This window comes from Strigops habroptila, chromosome 9, assembly GCF_004027225.2.
Source record: "Strigops habroptila isolate Jane chromosome 9, bStrHab1.2.pri, whole genome shotgun sequence".
Lineage (NCBI taxonomy): Eukaryota > Metazoa > Chordata > Aves > Psittaciformes > Psittacidae > Strigops > Strigops habroptila.
In genome coordinates this window covers 8,812,003-8,832,101 of record NC_044285.2, presented here as the reverse complement: position 1 = coordinate 8,832,101, position 20,099 = coordinate 8,812,003, and the positions used below count along the sequence as shown (strand labels likewise).

The window sequence follows — 20,099 nt, the reverse complement described above, 5'->3', positions numbered from 1 at the left end:
CAATTCAAAGGCCAAGAGCACAAAGTGGATACAGCTGCCCCAGGCTAGGTGGAACAAGCAGGAGCGGCCCAGAGCACCTGAGCACTTCCCCAATCCCGGCTGGAGGCTGCGTTGCTGCTAGCCCTAGGCAAGAGCAATGCTATTTGAAGGGCAGCACTGCAAGTTGCAGTATAGCTAGACCCTTCATGTGCCCTTTGAAGCAGGGAACCCTGACAGGGGTGAGGATCATCAGTGCTGGTGGCTCCAGCCTTGCTGTGTTGGGCAAGGGCAGCCCAGCCATGGGCTCTTCTTCTCCCCAGCACCCATCCGAACAAATCCTATAACCTTCCCCTGGGAGTGAAAAGAATGTGGCCTTGGGCAAGAAAAACAAAAGTTTCTCTCTTTTTTTAGCATCTCCTGGCTTTTTGGCCCTCATCCATGCAGCAGATGTCTCTGAGCTCTGTCCTGAGCAAGGTTTTGGACTTTCTCCAGCTCACCTCAGAAATCTGCTCTCAGGGATGTATCTGAGCTCCTTTCCAGAAAACCTCCACCTTCTGGGAACCTGAGACTCTCCGGATGTCCCCAGGCTAGAGGATGTCCTCAGGCTCTCTCACCTTGGGGTCACAGGGGGGACCTTACCACCTCCCACCGTCCCCAGCACAGTGGGATGCACTTGGCCAGGCACTAGGGGCTGTGGTCCCAGGGTGGCAAGCGTGGCCACTGCAGATGCAGAGCCACCCTTCTCCCTCAAGGCTGCTGGGTCAGGAGCCAGAGCCAGTCTAGGGGGGATTTGTGGCTGGGTGCCTCCATCCTGCCAGGTTTGGTTGCAGCAGGGCTCACCACCACTGACATTCCTGCCTGTCTCAGCAAAAAGCCTGATTTCTGCTTGTTGGCAGCAATTGCAGCATCAGTTGGCTCTTTGGGAGAGGAACTCACTGTCTGGGTACAGGACTCACCTTTACCTTGCTTAAAGCTAGGAAAGAGCCCTACAGATTTAATAGTTTCTGTAAGTATTCCTACACCCAGAAGGCACTGACACCATGATTGTTCTTGGCTGCAAAGTATCTTGCATCAAGGTCGAAACCCAGGACTAATGACACACTGCCCTGACATCTGCTCTTGGCTCTCTTTTGGAGCACCTCTCTCCTCAGATACTGCATTTCCAACACATCAGATACAGCAAGGTGCAACATGGATGTTGCTTGTGCAGAGAAATTTCTCCACTAGATAAATGCTTTCAGCATCCTCCTGCTGCTGCCAGGAGTAAAGCCAGGCTGTGCTTAGAGCAACTGCATGAGTTATTCCTAAATCCAAGAGGGAAGGTGTCAACTTGTGGTCGTCCTTTGAGGAAAAAGATAGCACAAAGCATCCTATAAATTGACAGTAGAGTCAGAGTACATTAAGTAAATATCTGCCTGTTTGCTCAGCTCCAAGTTTCCACACGAGCCTGAAGGGGAAATAGCTTTTCCTTGATAAACGGCTATAAGCCACTGTTTTCCTGGCCAGGTCATCCCTCCTGGTGATAGTGGAATGTCTTAGCTTTAAAATTTAAATTGATTTAGGGACGATCCTCCAAGTATCATTCTTTAAAGAGACTACTATTATTGCAGACTGGAAGAGAGCCTGTTTCAGCAAACATGCCCCATTAGCAGTGATTTATCTGCACCGCCACGTTTTTTCATTAATCTTAATTTCAAATACATTTTTCTCTCCTGCACGGCCAAGAAGTTCACATTCCCGATCAGCACCGAGTGTTCCCCAGGATTACATCAAATACCCACGCGGCCCACAGCAGCAAAACTACCCGGCAGACCTTGGGAAGAACAACAGGAAAGCAGCAGCTGTGCTCATCCCGCTGTCGCTGCACGAAGCCAGCAGCCTCATCAGGCTCTTCACATTGAGGACCAAGCAAATATTTAACAAGTTCCCCTTGCACTGTACCAGAGTTCATTATCCAGTCTCCTGAGCTCCTTCAGTCAGTAATATCCACTAATTGATGTGATTTGGCACTTGGCCATAGTTAAATTGATTTGTAGACCAGCGGGAGATGGCAGATGCCCTTTATACTTGAGAAAAGTGGCATGTGGCTTTGTTTACCGCCTGCTGCAAGGGGATGCCATGGCAAGAGATGCCTTTTAGGAGTGCAGGAAGCAGGTCTGCCTCCTTGGTGTCCTCTGACCACAGCCCCTGTTAGGTGACAAGGTGTGATCACTCCAGCCATGAGCTTCACCCTCGCTCCTTGACCCCAGGGAAGCTGGTGCACAGGGTGAGAGAAGTGAGGAATTCCCTTCTCTAAAACTAGATGCATGAGGTATCTCCATGCCCGCTTTTGAGGGGTGCCCCAACACAGGCTCCCCTTTCAGGGCTGGCATTGATCTTTATTCTGGGGTATGGGAAGTTGCCTCTGCTTTAGTAAGGGCAGGAGGAGTAGGGACAACTCGCCTGCTCCTGAGGCAAAGGGAGCCTGAAACCTACTGGGGTTTATTTCCAGGAACCCATCCATGCTGCAGTGTAAGGGCTGAACTCCAAAGCCTGCATAGATTTTCTTTCTAAGATGCAGGAGTTTAGTGCTGAGCCTTCTTGGTCATTGTTAATTGTTTACAGGTGGTAGTTTGGGTGTCTTGGTACCGTACAATTTCTGGTTTCACTATTTTCAAAGGTTGTTGGTTTGTCCAGTACTTTCTTTGTTTTGCTTTCATGCTTTCAGTTATATTATCACGTTTGCAAATTGCTTTTTTACAAATCAGTATAGGGCATAGTCATGTAACTCTCCTTTACTCAAGATGCTCTACAAGTTTTTAGCATTCGTATGCAACTTGGCTTCAAGATTTTACCTCCATCATATTAATACTGTGACAAAAGGAAGTCAGCATGCAATCCCAGCTGTTATCATCAACCTAGGACTCTGAATATTTAAGTTTACTTGAAAGCCTCCTTTTACAATTATGCAAAAAACATTAATATAGTAGAATAATTAAGAATCTCACTTTCCATTTCAATCATTTTATTCCAAGAATTTTAAGCTGGCATTGAAATCCTTTTCTTATCACACCAGAGCCACATTTATCTTTCAGGTATTTGTTGATAATCAAAAATAACAAGATTCTAATCACTCACATAAAAATAATAACTCTGAATAAAACTGCATGACTGTCAGAGATGGAGGGAGAGATCCTCCTCCTCAGATGCCACATTACTCCAGTCATTATGGATCTGACAGGGCTGGAAGGATTTTTCCCGAGCACTGGCCAAATCCCACGCGGAAGCCGTTGCCCTGGCAGTAACCTAGGGCCAGAAAACAACAGACAGCTTGTTCAGTGAGAAGAGTAGGATTTTAGCAGGAATAAAAGTGAATAAAGGCATAGAGAGACCAAAACCAAGTGGAAACATTTCAGAAATGCAATGAGGGGTAAAACCAAGAGGAGTTCAGGTAGCCCAGGAATATATAAAATAAGAAAAAGGAGCACAAAATGTAAAACATGGCAATAGTGAGTTCAGTGAATTGATCAAAGAGCAAACAAGATGTGTAACATTCTTGTTTTCAAACCTAACTTGCAGCATCATCAATCTAACTGGCAAGCTGATTCGCTGCCTGGCCCAGCCTTGCAGTTAATCAAGTAAATCTAGATTCTCTTTCTGCAGCATTAGGACTGCTCCTGGGAGATCAAGATGCTTATGGCCAGAAAGATGAACATTAAACCCCCGCAAAGAGCAGGACCTGCCCTTACAGAATCTGTTTCGCTTGCTAAAACCAAGTAGTTTAGTTCCATGAGAAACTCAGCATCTGTCTCAAAATATGAATTTATCCTCTATTACATAAACAGGCACTGAAGATCTGCTGACTGCTGCTGAACTTACCAGACTGTGACAACATCTCTAACTACAGGATGATTCAATCTCTCCCTACTCCTGCGTGATGGGAGGGATGACATTAGGACAGAGATGCCGCAGCGCCTCTTGTTGCCATGGGCCAGCTGAGCAGCTCCAGAAACAGAATCCACTAGTAAAGCCACAGGTGAAGGAGGGGAGGGGACACAGCCAGGGGCTTCTAGCCCATCCTGGAAGACTATTCTGGGAAGAAACAGCTGAGGAGACCTGCTGTAGATCTCCACCACAACAGCTGATCAAAGGAAGGACACACGTGGAATATGCTGTATTTTAAGGACTGATTTTCACAGTGAGAGATGGATTTTCATGAAATAATGGAATACATCATTTTCTTTGCATGTGATAAAAAACAGCTGCCTTTGAGAAGCCAAGAGGAAGCTGAACAGAACAGACCTTAACCTTAATTCCCATCCTTAGCACAGATCAGTGGAAACCTCCTCCGAGGAAGAGGAGGGTGGGTGGCTCAGGCCACAGGGCAGCCAAAGTTATTGCAGCATGAGGACAGACCCTGCCAGCACTAACCAACCACGCAGCTCTCACAGCCAGGCTGAAATGAAGTGTTTCCAAGGACAGCAGTGTCTGTAAGTGCTTAAGTAACAGCCTGCCCACAGACACCACCTCAGTATCTGCCGGGTAATCCCCATTTTTAAGCAATACTGGAGCAAGATGCTTGCTTTAAGGCTCAGCTCAATTTCCATTTGTTTCATTAGGCTTCATTGCCAGCTTTCCTTTGAGCGCCAGCTTATTATTTCAGCCCAGTTTAGTTATCCTTGCTGTCAACTACGATTTAGAGCAATACCAAGGAGCAGCACATTTAATAAAGCAAGCTCTGTATTGCCAGCACAGCAGAGTGCCAAGGAGCTAGAGAGATGTTTGCAGCCGGCTGCAGCACATCATCAGCAACCCTTCCCTCCCAATGCTCCCTTCCTGAGATGCACTGCTTGGGAAAAATATATTTCTCTCATTTTACGTGTTAGGGCTCTGAAACAGCTCCCACAAGGGGAACGAGAACACAAAGTTGAAATAGGAGACTAGAAATTATGGGTTGGGCATTTGGCAGGAGATAATGGTGCTGCCTTGGGAGGGGATGCTATAGCACTAGCCCTGCCTCAAGGGTGCTTTCAGGCACTGGACCTGCTATACATCACCAAATAGGAGCAGATCCCAAACTGTCCCATCAGCCCCAGAAGCACCTGGCTCTCATGAATGGCCCGATGCCCTGATCACTACAATCACAAACTGCTGTTAGTGTAAAATAGCCCAGCAGACTGATGAACATGAGACTATTCCACTGGGGCAACAGTGCCTTCATTCACTTTATCAACAACGCCATCGTGCCGTCTTTAAAGATTAAAGACATTCAGGATTTAAAGTATTTATTTAAGTAGCATAGCTTGTTCTGGACAAGAAGAACAATATGCGTCACAGTCTAGTCCCATTTGGCCCTCAGTTGGCCACCTTGTGCCAGCAGCTCCCAAATTGCAAGGTGCTCATTGCCAATAAGGATGTCAGCATGTAACTCCAAAGGGACAATCATAGTCTCTAACTGTACCCTAATTTGGGGCTCCTGGCATAGTTACTGGAGGGAGATTTGCAGGTCTGGAAGGCGTATGGTACTCTGAATTGCTGGAGGAGTGTCTCTCTGCACCAAATGTGTAAGAAGCCTATGGAGAGCAGCATCAGATGCCTACTTGTTGCAGCACAAGTAGTCACTCAGTGGTAGGAAGGCTAAAGGATGTTAGAGATGTTGGGGACTCCTCAGTTTCATCATCTACAGCTCTCTCCAGCACATCTCAATCTCTGGTTGCCTCAGCATCTGCCTCTGCAAAACTGGCAGCACCATGGCAGAAACATGATTTTCAAAGCTATTGCATAGGCTGCCAGACATGCTCCGCATGCAAACTTGGGCTGTGATGGCAACAGCACATCACCTACTTCTAGTCCCAGGATATTCTTGCCCATAATGGCAAACGTACCTCCATCGTCCCCTTAGCACTCACACACCGGCATACCAAGATCCTTAAGTACTTAGCAAAGCAAATAATCTACTTCAGACAGCGTTTATGGCAGGGAAATTGCTATCCACCTGCTTTTGTCTCCTGACAGGTTGTTCCTGACAGGAAAGGAGTTAGAAACAACTGTGCTTGTGTGGCTGGTATGTACAGAACAGCCCATCACCCCACCAGGCGCTTACACTACTGGCATTAATCTACGGGAACGTGTCCTTGGTGCAGTGTGAGAGCAGTTGTTCAGCCATTACCTGTCAAAATAATTTCATCTCCATCCTGCAGGAATTTACGAGACTGTCCACTGCCAAGAGGGATTTCTTTTGTTCCATTCCAGGACAGCTCCAGCATGGAGCCAAAGCTCTCTGGCTCCTGCAGCAAGAGTTCAGAAACAAATAAACAACTTTTTAGTGTCTGTCCTGCTGTTAAGCTACTTGCTGCTGGAAGGAGACACACATTAGCTCTAAAGAACAGGGTTTTGCTGTTGGTTTAATTCATGGATACGTAGGCTTGTTTTCCTACTTTTGCATTTTAATTGCTTGCTCTCTATAAGTTGTCATGCTTACAGCTGTGTGTTTAACGTAGTGCTAAACCCTATACAAGTAGTTTGGGCCTGCTACAGAAACAAATGGAAACAAGATGAGGGCTCTTCTACAAATCCAGTGCTTTTATGTAGTCACGTTTTGGATTTTTAATTACATTTTGTTCTTCAGAAGAACAAAGCTGGAGAGTGTTTGCAAGCCTTTAATGTCAATCTGTAGTACAGTAGTTTAAAGGAAGCAAAAAGCACTTCAGAAATGCTCAAAATGGAAGTGCAGGTATCTCAGATTAGAAACAACTTACCTGAGGATGACGTTCAGACAGCATGAATAGGATTTATCACTGGTGTTTCAGAAAATACAAGTTACCCATACACTGCAACAGTTGTCCCCATGGCAGTTCAAGGGGAATAACAGCTTATGAAGTTAGCTCCATTAGAGAGACTAGAAGTTATATCCATGCACCTTTTACATTCTTTTCAGAAATCAAAAAGCTGCATTTCATAGAGAGTAAATGGGCCATGTGGATGCTTGTGCACAGAAACTGATTTGCATCTGTAGTAAAACAGTTCTTAGGGAAAGGAGTACAGGAAAGATTAAAACTCAAAACCAACGAAAGACCCACCACTTCTCAGTGCGATTTTGGGGCTACCAAAGCAGCAGCCTGGGAAAGAACTGCAGAGATTTTCATGGCTGCTCAAATCAAACAGACCCAAAGCCCCACTCGGTCTATTTTGGGCTGCTGACCAGTTCTCAGTGACTGTCACCATTTAAACACTCACAGGTCCACTGATTGTGCCGGAGGCCAGGAGATCTCCAGGTCTGAGGTTGCATCCATTGATTGAATGATGAACCAGCTGCTGCTTCATGGTCCAGTACATGTGCTGGAGGAAGGAGGAAGAGGAGGCTAAACAGGGAAGGACAAACCTCTCAGCTATGCCATTAAGCTATGCAGAATATATTGCATTCACAGGATGACGCTGGTAAGAGTGTCCCTACAGAGAAGTTTTCTTATTTAATCAGGAACCTTCTCAGTAGTTACTGTAGCCTGGCTGATTGCTTTCTAAATGATGATCAGGAGCTGCTACGTGCATAGAAAACACATATTTTAACATGCAATTTGGTCCCTTAAAAATTCTTTTCTTTCAGTTGGATGTCATTTCTCCTCCTCTTCTTCCTCTTTAACGCCAGCATTGTTGACCCAGGATCCATTATTAAGTCCAGTATTTTAATGGCTTTATAGAAAAATCTCCTTATTACCGATTTGCTGACTACTGATTTACTGATTAAGGTAATTGCTATGCAAAGAACCAAATGTGAATATAAAATTGACTGAGAAATCCTGCAGCTGGTACATATACCTCCTGGCTTCAATCAGTCTGTAAGGGCAGAGCACCCGTGTTCCTTTGCCTACCGGTCCTCCACTTTCAGCTCTCCCTGCCATAAAAGCATACAACTTGAGATGCTCCAAGCACCATAAAACAAGCAGCAGAAAGAGCTGCACGATTCATCAGAGCTCGAGCACTCAGGTGATTCCATCTCAATAGGGGTGAACTATCACCACCCTCCATTCTTTTCCCTCCGTCCCCTATGCACATATGCACCAGGTCTGATCTTCAGCTAATGCAAAAATCAGTGTTGGAAATTGCCTAAGGCTGGAGCTTATGGCATCAGCAAGATTTCAAACAAATAAAAGGTGCTGGAATCTTACCTTGAAATTGGATCTGCATATAGTAGCTGGCACGCTCATTCCTTCTCCTGCAAAAAATACAAAATAAGGAATAGAGAAGCAATTTGTTTGTGTTGGATGAGCAATGTTGGAGTCTTTTTATTTCACAGTTGGATGGAGAGGTCTTTTATCATTGTGATCCCTAGCAAGAAACAAGTAATGACATTTTCTAGCGATAGGAAGGTCAGCATTTCATAGAAAACAAGTGTGTGGATGGCACTGGGGTAGCACCAAGTTGCCCATTTCCTCCTCTGCTGTACCACAGGAGCAACACCTGGACCTACTGGTCAGCAGGGCCATGAGCTGGGTTAACATCTGAATACCACATACCTCTGCTCTTTCCATGCCCTGCGTAGCCCTGCCCATGCAGGCAAAGCCCACAGGGACACTCCTCATCATGAGCTGATCATCTGGGAGGCATTCTATGATTCCCTCCTCTGCACATTGCTGCATGGCCAATGGAGAGGAGAGCTTTGCCTCTTTCTCTGACAGAGGCAATCTGGGCACAGGTGGAAACAGAACACTACAGAGCCCAGAGCAAATTGTTTGAAATATGTGGTGGTTCAGCATCCCTTAAATGGCAGTTTCACCTTTATAACCCACTCGGCATTGCCATACCTTTAATAGCAACGAAGAGCTTGATGTCGAAAGTGTAGGGTTCTTTATCCTGAAGGTAGGGCAGTGGCTTGGGATCCTAAAAGAAATAAAAAGGCATCACAGTGTAGGCAAACAAAAAGGAAAAATTTCACAATGCATTCCAATGACTTTTTGTTTAACCAGCCTGTGCTGCACATTCCATTTACTTCACCGTTGTTACTGCTCAGATTATTGGTTTCATGCACACGTTTTTAAAGATTTTTCTGAACAGATGGATTCTATGGAATCCAATTCCTTTTTCTGTACTTTGGCTCCAAAAGCCCTCTCCATCACTACGGCGTGGATGCTAATCCAAAACAAACACAGTGCTAACATACCTTTGCTCTGTGCCTTCACAGAGAAGATGGTGAGTTCTTTGCAAGACTCTATTATCTTTTTCAATCTTAACTAAACATCTACATAATGCAGACATCTGGAAATCCTTGAACAAAATGTTTTGGCTTGAGTCCACTCTCTCCACTGCTTGCTGGATGATAAAGTGCTACCGAACGCTAACAAGAAGCTTTCCGATCAGTTGATTTCAGGTGTTTTAAAGGAGATGATTTTTCTGCCCTGCTCAAGCAGGCACGATGACAGCTCAGGGCACCCTGTGCCAGCAGCAGTGACATCAATGAGCATTTGAACTGAGGGGGCTCAGCATGCCTTTGTATGTGTGGAAGCAGGCTCACACTTGTAAACTCTATGGAGAAAGTGCTTGAAATTAATACGGCTCAGTGATTTCTCCTGATGGGATCTACCAGTTGCGCAGAGATTTTTTTAGCACTGCTTTCCCTCTATTTCAACCCTTTCTCTTGCTAACCTGGACAGGGTTTGGCAACACAAAGGGCATGAGAGCTTCCATGGTAACAACCCAAGGGGAGATGGTTGTGCCAAAGCTCTTGCCCAGGAACGGGCCCAGAGGAACATATTCCCATTTCTGGATGTCACGAGCTGGGAAGAGAAAATTCAAAGCAATGCTGTTAAACATATCCTAGGAGTTACACAGAAATCACCACCTGTGAAAGAGTAACACGGATTGCAAATGTTATCACCACCCTTTTCTAACCATTGGGCCCAAATCCTGGTTTAAATTCATCAATTCAGGCCCTCAAAACAATTTTCTTAGGCCAACTAGATTAGGAAGAAAAGTCAGCAATTATTAAAATGAGTCAGGCCACCCCCATATAACCAGTATTTTCATCCCCAGTTTAGTTAATGCTTTTACACCCAGCTAATGGTCTGTGCCAGTCACAGGGCAAATTTCAACTAGTTAAATATATGCAGAGACCAAGCGATTTGCGATTGCCACATCCTTTTCCTACTCCTGACACTGGAATCAATCTTCTGTTGGAATCACCATGCTTATGGCTGCTCCATCCCTGCCCAGAAGAAGCTAGACCGGTATTAGCTCTTTCATAAGTAAATAAATCTTCATTAGGCAGCAGTTTCTAGTTCTACTGATTGATCAAAGATGGATTGAGATAGAGCCTGAGACATGCAGACAGCATTTCATTTTCATCCCTTTCAGCTGTACCCAGTGTTTTCAATGATCACTATTCTACTGCTAAAATATATCATTTATCTCTATCTAAGGCTTCCCATGACGCTGTAACCCCCTCTCCAGGCAGACTCCTGCAGCACTGTTTACCACTCCAGTCATTCATAAGGACCATCCCAAAGATGTGCTCCTGGGCTCTGCTGATTGGAATCGGCTCCCCATACTTGTTTCCAGGACCTACAAAGAATGCCTGAAATTGAAAACCAAAATATTGATTAAGGAAGGTTTTGAAGCTAAAACTCTTTACTGCACAGAGGGTTACAGGTACAAGCAACAGAGGCAGGATGTGTAAATGCATCATTTACCAGACACAATTAGTTGTGGCTGCCCCATCCCTGGCAGTATTCAAGGCCAGGTTGGATGAGGCTTGGAGCAACCTGGTCTAGTGGAAGGTGTCCCTGCTTGTGGCAGGGGGTTGGAACTGGATGAGCTTTAAGGTCCTTTCCAACCCAAACCAGTCTGTGATTCTATCAAAGCCCATGTCCTACTTCCTCTTTCTTCCCCTCCATGAAGCTGGCAGGCTTGAAACACTTAAGAGCAGTGTGTTGCTAAGAGATAGTCATTATACAAGGGCACAACATTGTCAAAACACAGGAGCGAAATGGTCCCTCCTAATTACAATCTGGATGCAGAACAGGTTTGCCCACTGAAATTACTCTCTTGGCTGCAGACATTGAACAGGAAAGTTTAAAGTCATCTGAGGGCATGCTGAACATGCTGGAGCCTGTCACAACAGTGGGGAAGAGGAGGCAGGTAGAGAAATGTGCCCACTAAGTAAAACAGGTCATGAACTGGGTGCCTGCACTTGCTCCCTTGGAAAAGGTACAGCCTGAGCATGTGGCAGAGAATTCTGCAGGGAATCTTGGTTGTCTTTTTCTATCAATATGGAAGTTTTTGATTCCAAAGCTTCATCAGTCTAAATCCGCTCTCACAGCAGCCAGCGGTAAAACTCAGGCTGCAAAGCAGAGGTATGGCAGCACCTCATGTACCCCACTTGATGGGACTGCCTCCCTCTTTACAGCATTGATCTTCAAAGCATACAGCATTAAAGGCTTTCACTTCATTTTTAGTACTGTTTAATATTAGACTTCTTCCGCTTTTTTTTAAGGGGACACATGAGGAATAAATCATATAAAAATTATATAAATCATATAAATCACAACGAACAATCCTATAAAACTCCTTCTGGACCACACTAAGCCACAAGAAGATGCACCTTCCAAGGATGTTTTATTACAGCATCCACAGCACAGGTTTCATCTTTCCATCCAGAAGGATGAGGAATTTGAATCACACTTCCCAAGCACTCACAGCTTCCTCTGCCCTAGACCCATGGCGCAGACAGCATGCACTTCCAAAATTCCCAGTGTCTGTTAAAAGATCCTGGCTGCAGTGCTGAGGTAGCAGATAACCACATAACAGGCTGCGGTGTCTGATGAAAAGAATTGCTCCTGCCTGCTTCCATACTGCTGCAGTAGTGCTCAGATTTGGCCAGACAAGCTGTTTCCAGCCCAAAAGCTGTATTAGCAAACCACTCAGTGAGCTAACGCACTCTGCAACTTGTCAGAAGGGGAGGTTTCCCCCATAGAAATCTTTATTACCTGCTGCACAGGGTGCTCAGAGGGAAACACAGGAATGGACTTTATGAGACATTAATTTTAGAAGAAGATAAACTTAATTTTTCTTCCCTGTTTCTATCTTAATGTTTTTCAATGGTACAGAAAAAGGTCTTACCATTTCTAACTCGATATCCAGACGCTTACATGCACCAAATATTGGAGGTTTATCTGTGGGTAGAAGAAAAAGCATTTTAAGATAGGGAGGCAGGTAGGGAAATAAAAGCATGAGCCAGAAGAAACAGAGCAGCTGGGGCTGCCTGGCATGCAACAACAAGATGGACTTAACTCAAGGCCTTTCTCTTGCCCTGGCCCCAGGATGGGCTTTAGACAAAGCATCCCGGACCCTTCCTCTCCACCACTTTATGATGTGGAGGAAAAATAAAAGATAAAAAATAAGAAGCCTATAAAAAGCCTCCCATGGACTCACCATTGTCAGGTCTCATTTGCCCCAGAGGTCTCCGGATAGGCGTCCCAGACACCACAACAGACGATGCCCGGCCATGATAACCGACAGGTAAGTGCAGCCTTGTGAAAGAGCATCACAGAGCATGGGTCAGCTGTGTAACCATTGCCACCACCAGCAGCAATTTGGGCTGGAAGCACCATGGGGGTGCGAGGAGAGAGCTCTGCATAGATGTGCACGGACATTTGCACCTTACTTGCTCTGATATAAAGACGTGAGTGAACTATAATCCAAAGCCATGTAGCAGTCTTAATGCACTTCTGTGCCACTGCTCCACTTTATTCCTTGGAGCTTAAACCCAGCTTTCTTGTCACTCAGTAAAACCAATTTCTTAGGTAAATCTGCCTTTGAACCAGAGAGCTGCAATAGTAATTGGTGTGGCTGCTGCAACAAAATACAATGCAGACTCAGCTAAGGCTGGGGAAATGTGGTTTTCAGTTCTGATATCAAACTCTTGACAGCAGAGATTCTCATCAGCTATGAGCTGAAATCAGTACTGAAATCAGTATTTTCCTGAAAGACTACTCAGATCTTTAAGAAATTCTATACATGTACAGATAAGCATGCAAAATAATGCTACACCAGAGAAAAACCTGCAGGACCCACCAGTTAGGCATCAAAGCATCTTCCTTCCCCCTGAACATGATCCCAACGTTTGTGGCATGTTGGCGTGAAGAATAGAAGTCAGTGTAATCCCCTGCGTGGAAAGAAACCCATAAAATACGGATCAATGGTAGGAAAGTCCTTCACCTGATGGGGCTAAAGCACATTGTACACTGCTGGCAATGAGAGGAGAAAAGGGGACAGCGAGAGCACTATTTAATATTTAAATATTAAATTAATATTTTATGGAGCAATATTTAATATTACTAGCAAAGGGATGTAATTAATAGCATGAAGGTGGCCATTAACAGTTCACCAGCAAATTTGCATACAAAACTGGCCTTTTTCTTGACGTTTCCAGTAGAGACAAGGAGGGAAGCGCAAGGGCACCAGGAACCAGCCCCTTTCCGGAGGGAACCGGTCCCGGTGCTCGCTCTGCCCGCGGTACCCGGGAGAGAACCGGCTCGTTCTCAGGACATCTGCTGCCCTCTGCCGCCATCGCGGCAAACAGCGTCCCACCGCAGGCCACGGGAAACAGCGGTTTTAGGGAAAACTCCGCTGGGGAGGGGGCATTTACATTACGTTACGTTGTTTTACAAGCTCACTAAGTTAATCCTGCAGCCCTTGCAGAGGTTACAGCCGGTGCCTGCAGGACATGCACGAATCATGAACAGCAGAGAGCCGAATGTAAGTGTAGTGGAAACCTAAATCATAGACTGGTTTGGGTTGGAAAGGACCTTAAAGCTCATCCAGTTCCAACCCTCTGCCACAAGCAGGGACACCTTCCACTAGAACAGGTTGCTCCAAGCCCCTGTGTCCAACCTGGCCTTGAACACTGCCAGGGATGGGGCAGCCACAGCTTCTCTGGGCACCCTGTGCCAGCGCCTCAGCACCCTCATAGTAAGGAACTTCTTGCTTATATCTAATCTAAAACTCCCCTCTGTCAGGTTAAAGCCATTCCCCCTTGTCCTGTCACTACCTGCCCTTGTATAAAGTCCCTCCCCAGATTTCTTGTCGGCCTCTTTAGGTATTGGAAGACTGCTATAAATAACTTGTGGCTGCGTGACCCAGCCGATGCCATGCTGCCAGAGCAGTGCTCTCGTTCACAGCGCTCACGAGTGTGAGGAGCCAGCCATGTTTTGACAAGATATAGTCGACCTGACACTGTTTTCAGGAAGGCACCATGTCTATGGAAACCCATCACAGTTCCTTTGGGCCAGGCTGGACTTCGTCCCAAACCAAAGTTGTGCCCCAAAAAGCCCAGTGGGAACAGGGCTGTGCTGGGAAACGAGCAAGTTCACATCCCTGCTCCTGTGAAGGTCACAGCCCTCGAGTGATTTTGATCAAGTTGGACTGGGTCCAAATATAAATTTCTGTTAAAAACAGGGAAATGTTTATATAGCTATATGGATACACTAACTCCAAAACAGTCCATGGTCTCATGGGATTGGAGGTATGACATGAGATGCAGAGTAATAGTCTGAGAGTGGAGGCTCATGCTTGCCTATGAAGCTATAGAATCATAGAATCGTAAGGGTTGGAAAGGACCTTAAGATCATCTAGTTCCAACCCCCCTGCCACGGGCAGGGACACCTTGCCCTAAACCACGTGGCTCAAGGCTCTGTCTAACCTGGCCTTGAACACCGCCAGGGATGGAGCAACACCACCAGGGATGGAGCAATGCCAGAGCCTTGCAAAGCTTTGGAAATCTGAGTTATTTTCTGATGGCAAATGGGGAAAATATTGGAAACTGAACAAATGTTTCCTCCCTCCCTCTAGTCACAGAGGCCTTTGGTGATGCCAATCTGATGACAAGAGTTATGGAGCACCAGACAACCCTGATTTAGTGAAAATTGCATCCAGGAATTTTCTGGTTGCCATTGAGCTTCCCCAGGCTTTTATTCTTCTGCCACAGACAGCACCTACCTTTCATTACGCACAATAATCTACTTCTGGCTCCTGCAAAGCCCATTCCCTGTCACAGCAATGATCTGTCTGTCTGAGCAAGCTGGAAATGAAGCAGCTTCTCTAGGCGGGAGCAAAGGGCAGTGCTGAGCAGCCCCGAGCTGCAGACACTCACCGATGTGGGCTGGCAGATGCATCGTCGCAGAAGCTTGAGGTACAAATGCTCTGAAATGGAAAACAATGACTTTGGCTGTTGGAAAACCTGCAGCTCTCACCCGTAAGGTGTTTACAAGCATGTAAGAGGCTGGCTCTTTCTCCTCGCTCTTTCCTTGAGTTTGCAAAATCTTGCAGTAAAAAAGAACTTGCAGAAAAACTAAGACTGCACAAAGCTGCTGTTACTGGGATGGTTACAACCCAAGGAGCATCCATCAGGCTGCAAGTGGGGAGGGAATGCATGCCTGGGGCAAGCTGGCTGGCATTCCAAGGAGTACAGAGACACACACCATGAACACAGCTGAGCATGTCTCTACTGCATGGATGACTTTATGGTACATGGCTTTCAGGGTGCCTGATTCAAACTGCTGGGTCTGCTCGGGGAAGGTCCCTGCATCAAGCAGATGTTTTAGCCCTCTCCTGCACACGTGTGACCAAATCACTCCAGCAAGACAGGGAGGAACAACTCCTGCTTGCTGCCGGGCAGGCGCTTGCAGTGCTCAAAGCATCACTCCGGACAAACAAGGTGTGTGATCAATGGACACACACACATTTTCCATCAGCGCAGCACAGAGCAGGGTACAGCCGTCCCCACTCCTACACCGGTGCACCGACCCGTATCTGAAGCCAATTTGTGACAACAGATTTGGTTTCCGAGGAGCAATTGGGGTGTATCCCCATGTCAGATGATGTTCTAGGCAGACCAGTGCTGGGGGAGGTGGGAGAGGTAGAATGGAGACCCTTTGTAGCCATGTCTTCCTTGAAGGCCATGGTGGAAAGGGATGTGGTCAGGGAGCCAGCCTGTCCCCACCCCTGCCCAGGTGACACCCCAGATCCGTGGGCACTTAAAGGATTAATCACAGATGTAATTACAAAGGGGAAGCTCTCCAAGTGCTCAAACCTCAGTTAATCCCCATGTAGACGGCCGGTGGCCACATTCAGATCTTGCATTTTGGTGCCCTGGATCACTGTGTGCACCAGGCGATACAGGACAGAGCCGACCTGTCACTGTGCCCCGCAGCGACCCTCTGCTCCCTCACCTCCTCCTCAGCTCCGCGTTGTCCCTCAGGACAGGCTCTCCAGCCGACAGCAGCCTCTGGAGGAAAGCCCTTGCCTCCGTCCACGCCGCACGGCCCAGCCCCATGAAGGCATTCAGGGTTGGCTGACAGAGAGGTGGCACATAAAAGACCACGTTTTGGGTAACCTTCAGACGCATGGAAGAGGCCCTGTGCTTTCATCCCGGGGTTGGATGCCTGTGGGCTGGGTTATGTGGTGGTGGTTGTCCAGATTGCCCATCTTTCCTGTTCATAACCGCCTGTGTTCCCTCCTCCCACCACAAGTCCTCTGAAGCAGGACCTGCTGCATGTTTGCATCATACCCCTCCTTACACACTGCATCAGACCTCAGCAGCTTTGCTGTCTCACCTAGCCGCAACCAGAGGTCATCTGTATTTAACTTTACCCTTGACCAACCTCCCTGTCATTAAAATCCAATCTGATTCCTTGCCATGAAAGGTTGAAGGCACAAGCAGGACTGAAGTGATGGCTAGGCTTTGTGTCAGACCTCTGCATTGCCAAAGTCTGATGAGACTTTCAGAAGAAACATCCTTTGGACCCCCAATGCCTCTGCTGTCCCCGCTATCACAGTTAATACTTAGTGTTATGTATTAACTGTGTGTTAAGTTTTCCCTGTGTGATGAGTTTTCCCTGAAAGCAGAGCCCACTTGATGACACATTTCCAGTTCACGTTCATTATCTCAACACAAGCTGCTAACATCCCTTACGGAATATTTCTAAAATCTGTGTGGAAATGAGAACAACAGACTGATAAATACCTGGTCAAAGACATGCTGGTGTTTGGCAAGAGCTGGTCCATTGAACAGATGTTTGATGACACTGAGATCCAATATCTGGTCTCCAATCGCTACCCCGAGCCTGTGCCTAGGCTGCAAAGCAGTGAGAGGAGCGGGGGAAGAGAAGAAGAGTTTGTGCTTGTACCCACAAAGCCTCCAAAGAGGACATGGGGGAAGACAGTGACCACAGAGAGTTTAATTCATCAGGGACAAAGGTCTGACATCACAGCGAATGACCATTGAAAGCTAATTGATGAGAGTGGCTGCTGAAAAGCATTGACTTGGAAGCAGAACATCATTGCAGACTCCCTGCAGACGGGTGGGAAAAATCCTTCTCCTCATCCCCACTCTTTGGGGGAAGGAAAGGACAACCAGCAGAGGTTTCTTTCCCTGCTCCCTTTCTCCCAGAAGTATTTGCCCACCCCTCATTAATGAGCAGCACTAATAATAAGCCCATACACCTGAAATACACTGTGAAGTAGGAAGATGCTGGTCCTCCTTCTACACGCGGGGAAGTAAAGCACAGACACGCCGTGGGCAGAACTGATCTCATCCCTGTAACCAGGTAATTGGAAAGAGAAAGAGGCGCTTCTGCACCACAGCTCCTCCCCAGAAGATGAAGGGTGATCCAGACTCCACTGCAATACCAGGAACGCAGCACATCTTGCTCAGCCATACTACTTCTATACCACACCAAATGAGGCTGCCCAGCAGAACCCACCCTCTCACGCCACGCAAGGAGCCCATGACTCGCATGCAGACCTAGTCTAGATCCTTGCTGCAGGAACAGCATCCCACGTGCATCCTGCATTCACCACAGATGCAACCTAACACACAAAGACCCCGTTCATCCACTGCAGCTCTGGCACGGCCGGTGCCAAGCGCATGTGGAGCTGGTGGTGGAGCAACACAAACGGTCCCGATGCAGCTCTGCCCCAGCTGTACAGGGCTATAAAGATGCTGCTGCGTTCAGAGACCAGTTGCAATTATTGGTGGCTTTAGGTAAATAAAGACAAATTTACCACAAACGGAATAACCATCTACAAAAATCCATGCTATTAAACCCATTTTTTTAGCCTTTAATTTCTAAGCAAGATTCTAAATGTGATAGTAAGTATTTATTCAGCAAACATACCTGCAGAAAAACTTAAAGGTCATGTCAGGTTAATTTGTAACTGGGATAGTCAGGAATGACACGAACTGCTGTAGCCTGAAATCATTAAGATATTGGGCTACTTTTAGAACATTATTTTCCCACATCATTTCCATAAGTCCTTGCCTGTCTTTTCATCAAGTTTGAGTGAAGATGTTTTCTTCAGAGGACAGTTACGGGAGAAGGCAGAAAAATAATCCAAACTCACTAGATAACAACACATACCCCTAGGAGGAGATTAAACGAGCCATCTCGGGTTTATCTTTGGAAAATGCCACATCAGAAAACACAATCTTCCGGTTTAAATTCTTGTTTTTAAACCTGCACAGATAAGCCGAGACAGCAGAAACCAGGAGATAATCATGAAGTTTCCTTGAGCAATAATAAATAAATCCTCCACTTTTTCCTTCCGAGACATGGCTCTTGGCTCTTTCCCCTTTCTCCAGGACACATCACCAGGGCTCCATCCCAGCAGGCACTCAGAGGTGTGAGGTTCAGCTGGGCTCAGTTCTCGTGAAAATGGGAATTGGAAGAAAGGTTGAACTGTGTTTTCTTACATGATCATAAAATATAAAGCCTGAAGCTGGCTCAATCCATAGCCTTTGGGCACAGCTTCCAATGTAACACACTTTTACATGTTTGATGCATCACTGCATAAACGTATGCCAATAAAACACAATGGGTCAGCTGCAGAGACAGAAACGAAGCACCGATTTTGTGCCTTGGATTAATGCTTTTGCAGGAACCAAACTTGCCCAGAGCTGGTGACCAGACCAGAAGACAACATTCACTTGCAAATATGGTGTTTTCCATTCAGACTTGTGCCAGTTCATGTTGTGTAAGAGGGACTGGGTGCTACAGAAGTAACAGCAAATTAAAACATTTATATAATGTGGCTTTTTAAGGGTGATGGTGTGATTACATTCAGGCACGAAGAAAAAGAGGGGTTCAGTTACAAAAAAGTCCGTGCGAACTGTGCTGTGCATCTACTTAGTGAAAGGGTCCAGCAGAGATTTAAAGATTTCACAAGTCAAAACCACACAGAACTGCTGTACGTATTAGCCAAAGTACTTCTCCTAAGTATTAACGCTTTCGTGCAATTTTAAAGAAGCTTGATCGAAACAACCACAATAAGACAAAAGTTTCGCTGTCAAGCCAGGAAGCCCGTGCACGCATCTCAGATTGGGAAGTTGTTCTTTCTCCTTGGTTGCTCCTACTCACTCAGAACAATCACAACACCCCAAAGACAAAGTTTTGCTGCTACTCACCTCCTCCTTGGTGGAGAAAACGCCATAGGGGAGATTTTGGAGAGGGAAATCCGAGTCCTTGTCTACCTGGATGAAAGACATGTTGAATACCGAGTGGCGGCTGCTTGCGGAGGAGACCCCCACCTCCTGGCCTGCTACACACTTTCCTAGGAGGAAGATCCTCTCCAGATGTTGTAACATGAAGCACCAAACTCCACCCTCCATCCTCAGCACCAAACCAATCCCTGATCCGTCTTCATCCCACCCCTCTACCTGCACCCTCTGGCAGTGGTTAATCAGTGCCAGAGGCTTTCCTGAGTCAGCAGCCATTAACTGTTTGCAGCAAGGTAGGGACCAGGGGAGAAACAGCCTCTTCCTCCTTTAAAAACCCTCACATAGAGCTGAGACTTTCTTTTACCAGGCACGTCACTGCAGACAGCTCTAAGGCCAGAGGCAACTTGGCTCATCCACCCCGAGTGGTTGCTTACATGCCAGAACGATGGTGATTTTGCCCACGCAGAGCAGCTCTTCCACCAGGAGCTCAGCAACCCTTGGGAAGCTGCACAACTCGCACCTGAACCTGCACTTTGTGTGCTTTTTAGTTTTGAAATGCTGCACCCGAGTCCTTCCATTTTCTCCAGGTAGTTCCAGCAGCTCAAAAACAGAGGTATCCATGCAACTAACCCCAAAAAGCAGGGAGTGTGGTCTG

At 46.5% G+C, this 20,099-nt stretch overlaps 1 protein-coding gene across 1 annotated transcript; it reads right to left on the bottom strand.

Annotated features, from left to right (window-relative positions):
• Positions 1 to 2,966: 2,966 nt before the first annotated feature.
• Positions 2,967 to 19,574, bottom strand: FAH (fumarylacetoacetate hydrolase). The gene is made up of 14 exons (XM_030496846.1): positions 19,412 to 19,574; positions 16,973 to 17,083; positions 16,179 to 16,300; positions 15,101 to 15,150; positions 13,024 to 13,114; positions 12,382 to 12,479; positions 12,070 to 12,122; positions 10,426 to 10,525; positions 9,598 to 9,728; positions 8,760 to 8,835; positions 8,124 to 8,170; positions 7,195 to 7,296; positions 6,128 to 6,245; positions 2,967 to 3,264 (listed from the first exon to the last, which is right to left on the bottom strand). The coding sequence occupies exons 1-14, from the start codon at positions 19,490 to 19,492 to the stop codon at positions 3,185 to 3,187; spliced, it is 1,260 nt and encodes a 419-aa protein (XP_030352706.1). The 5' UTR covers positions 19,493 to 19,574; the 3' UTR covers positions 2,967 to 3,184.
• Positions 19,575 to 20,099: the final 525 nt, after the last annotated feature.

What these genes read in the sequence shown, in the direction of transcription:
- FAH (XM_030496846.1), bottom strand. Translation starts at nt 19,492, where the DNA reads ATGTCTTTCATCCAGGTAGACAAGGACTCGGATTTCCCTCTCCAAAAT. An exon ending in ACCAGCATGTCTTTGACCAG is followed by an intron (nt 16,301 to 16,972) that starts GTATTTATCAGT and finishes CCTCTCTGTCAG; the next exon opens with CCAACCCTGAATGCCTTCAT. An exon ending in CCGGCACAATCAGTGGACCT is followed by an intron (nt 6,246 to 7,194) that starts GTGAGTGTTTAA and finishes CTCTTGCTGCAG; the next exon opens with GAGCCAGAGAGCTTTGGCTC.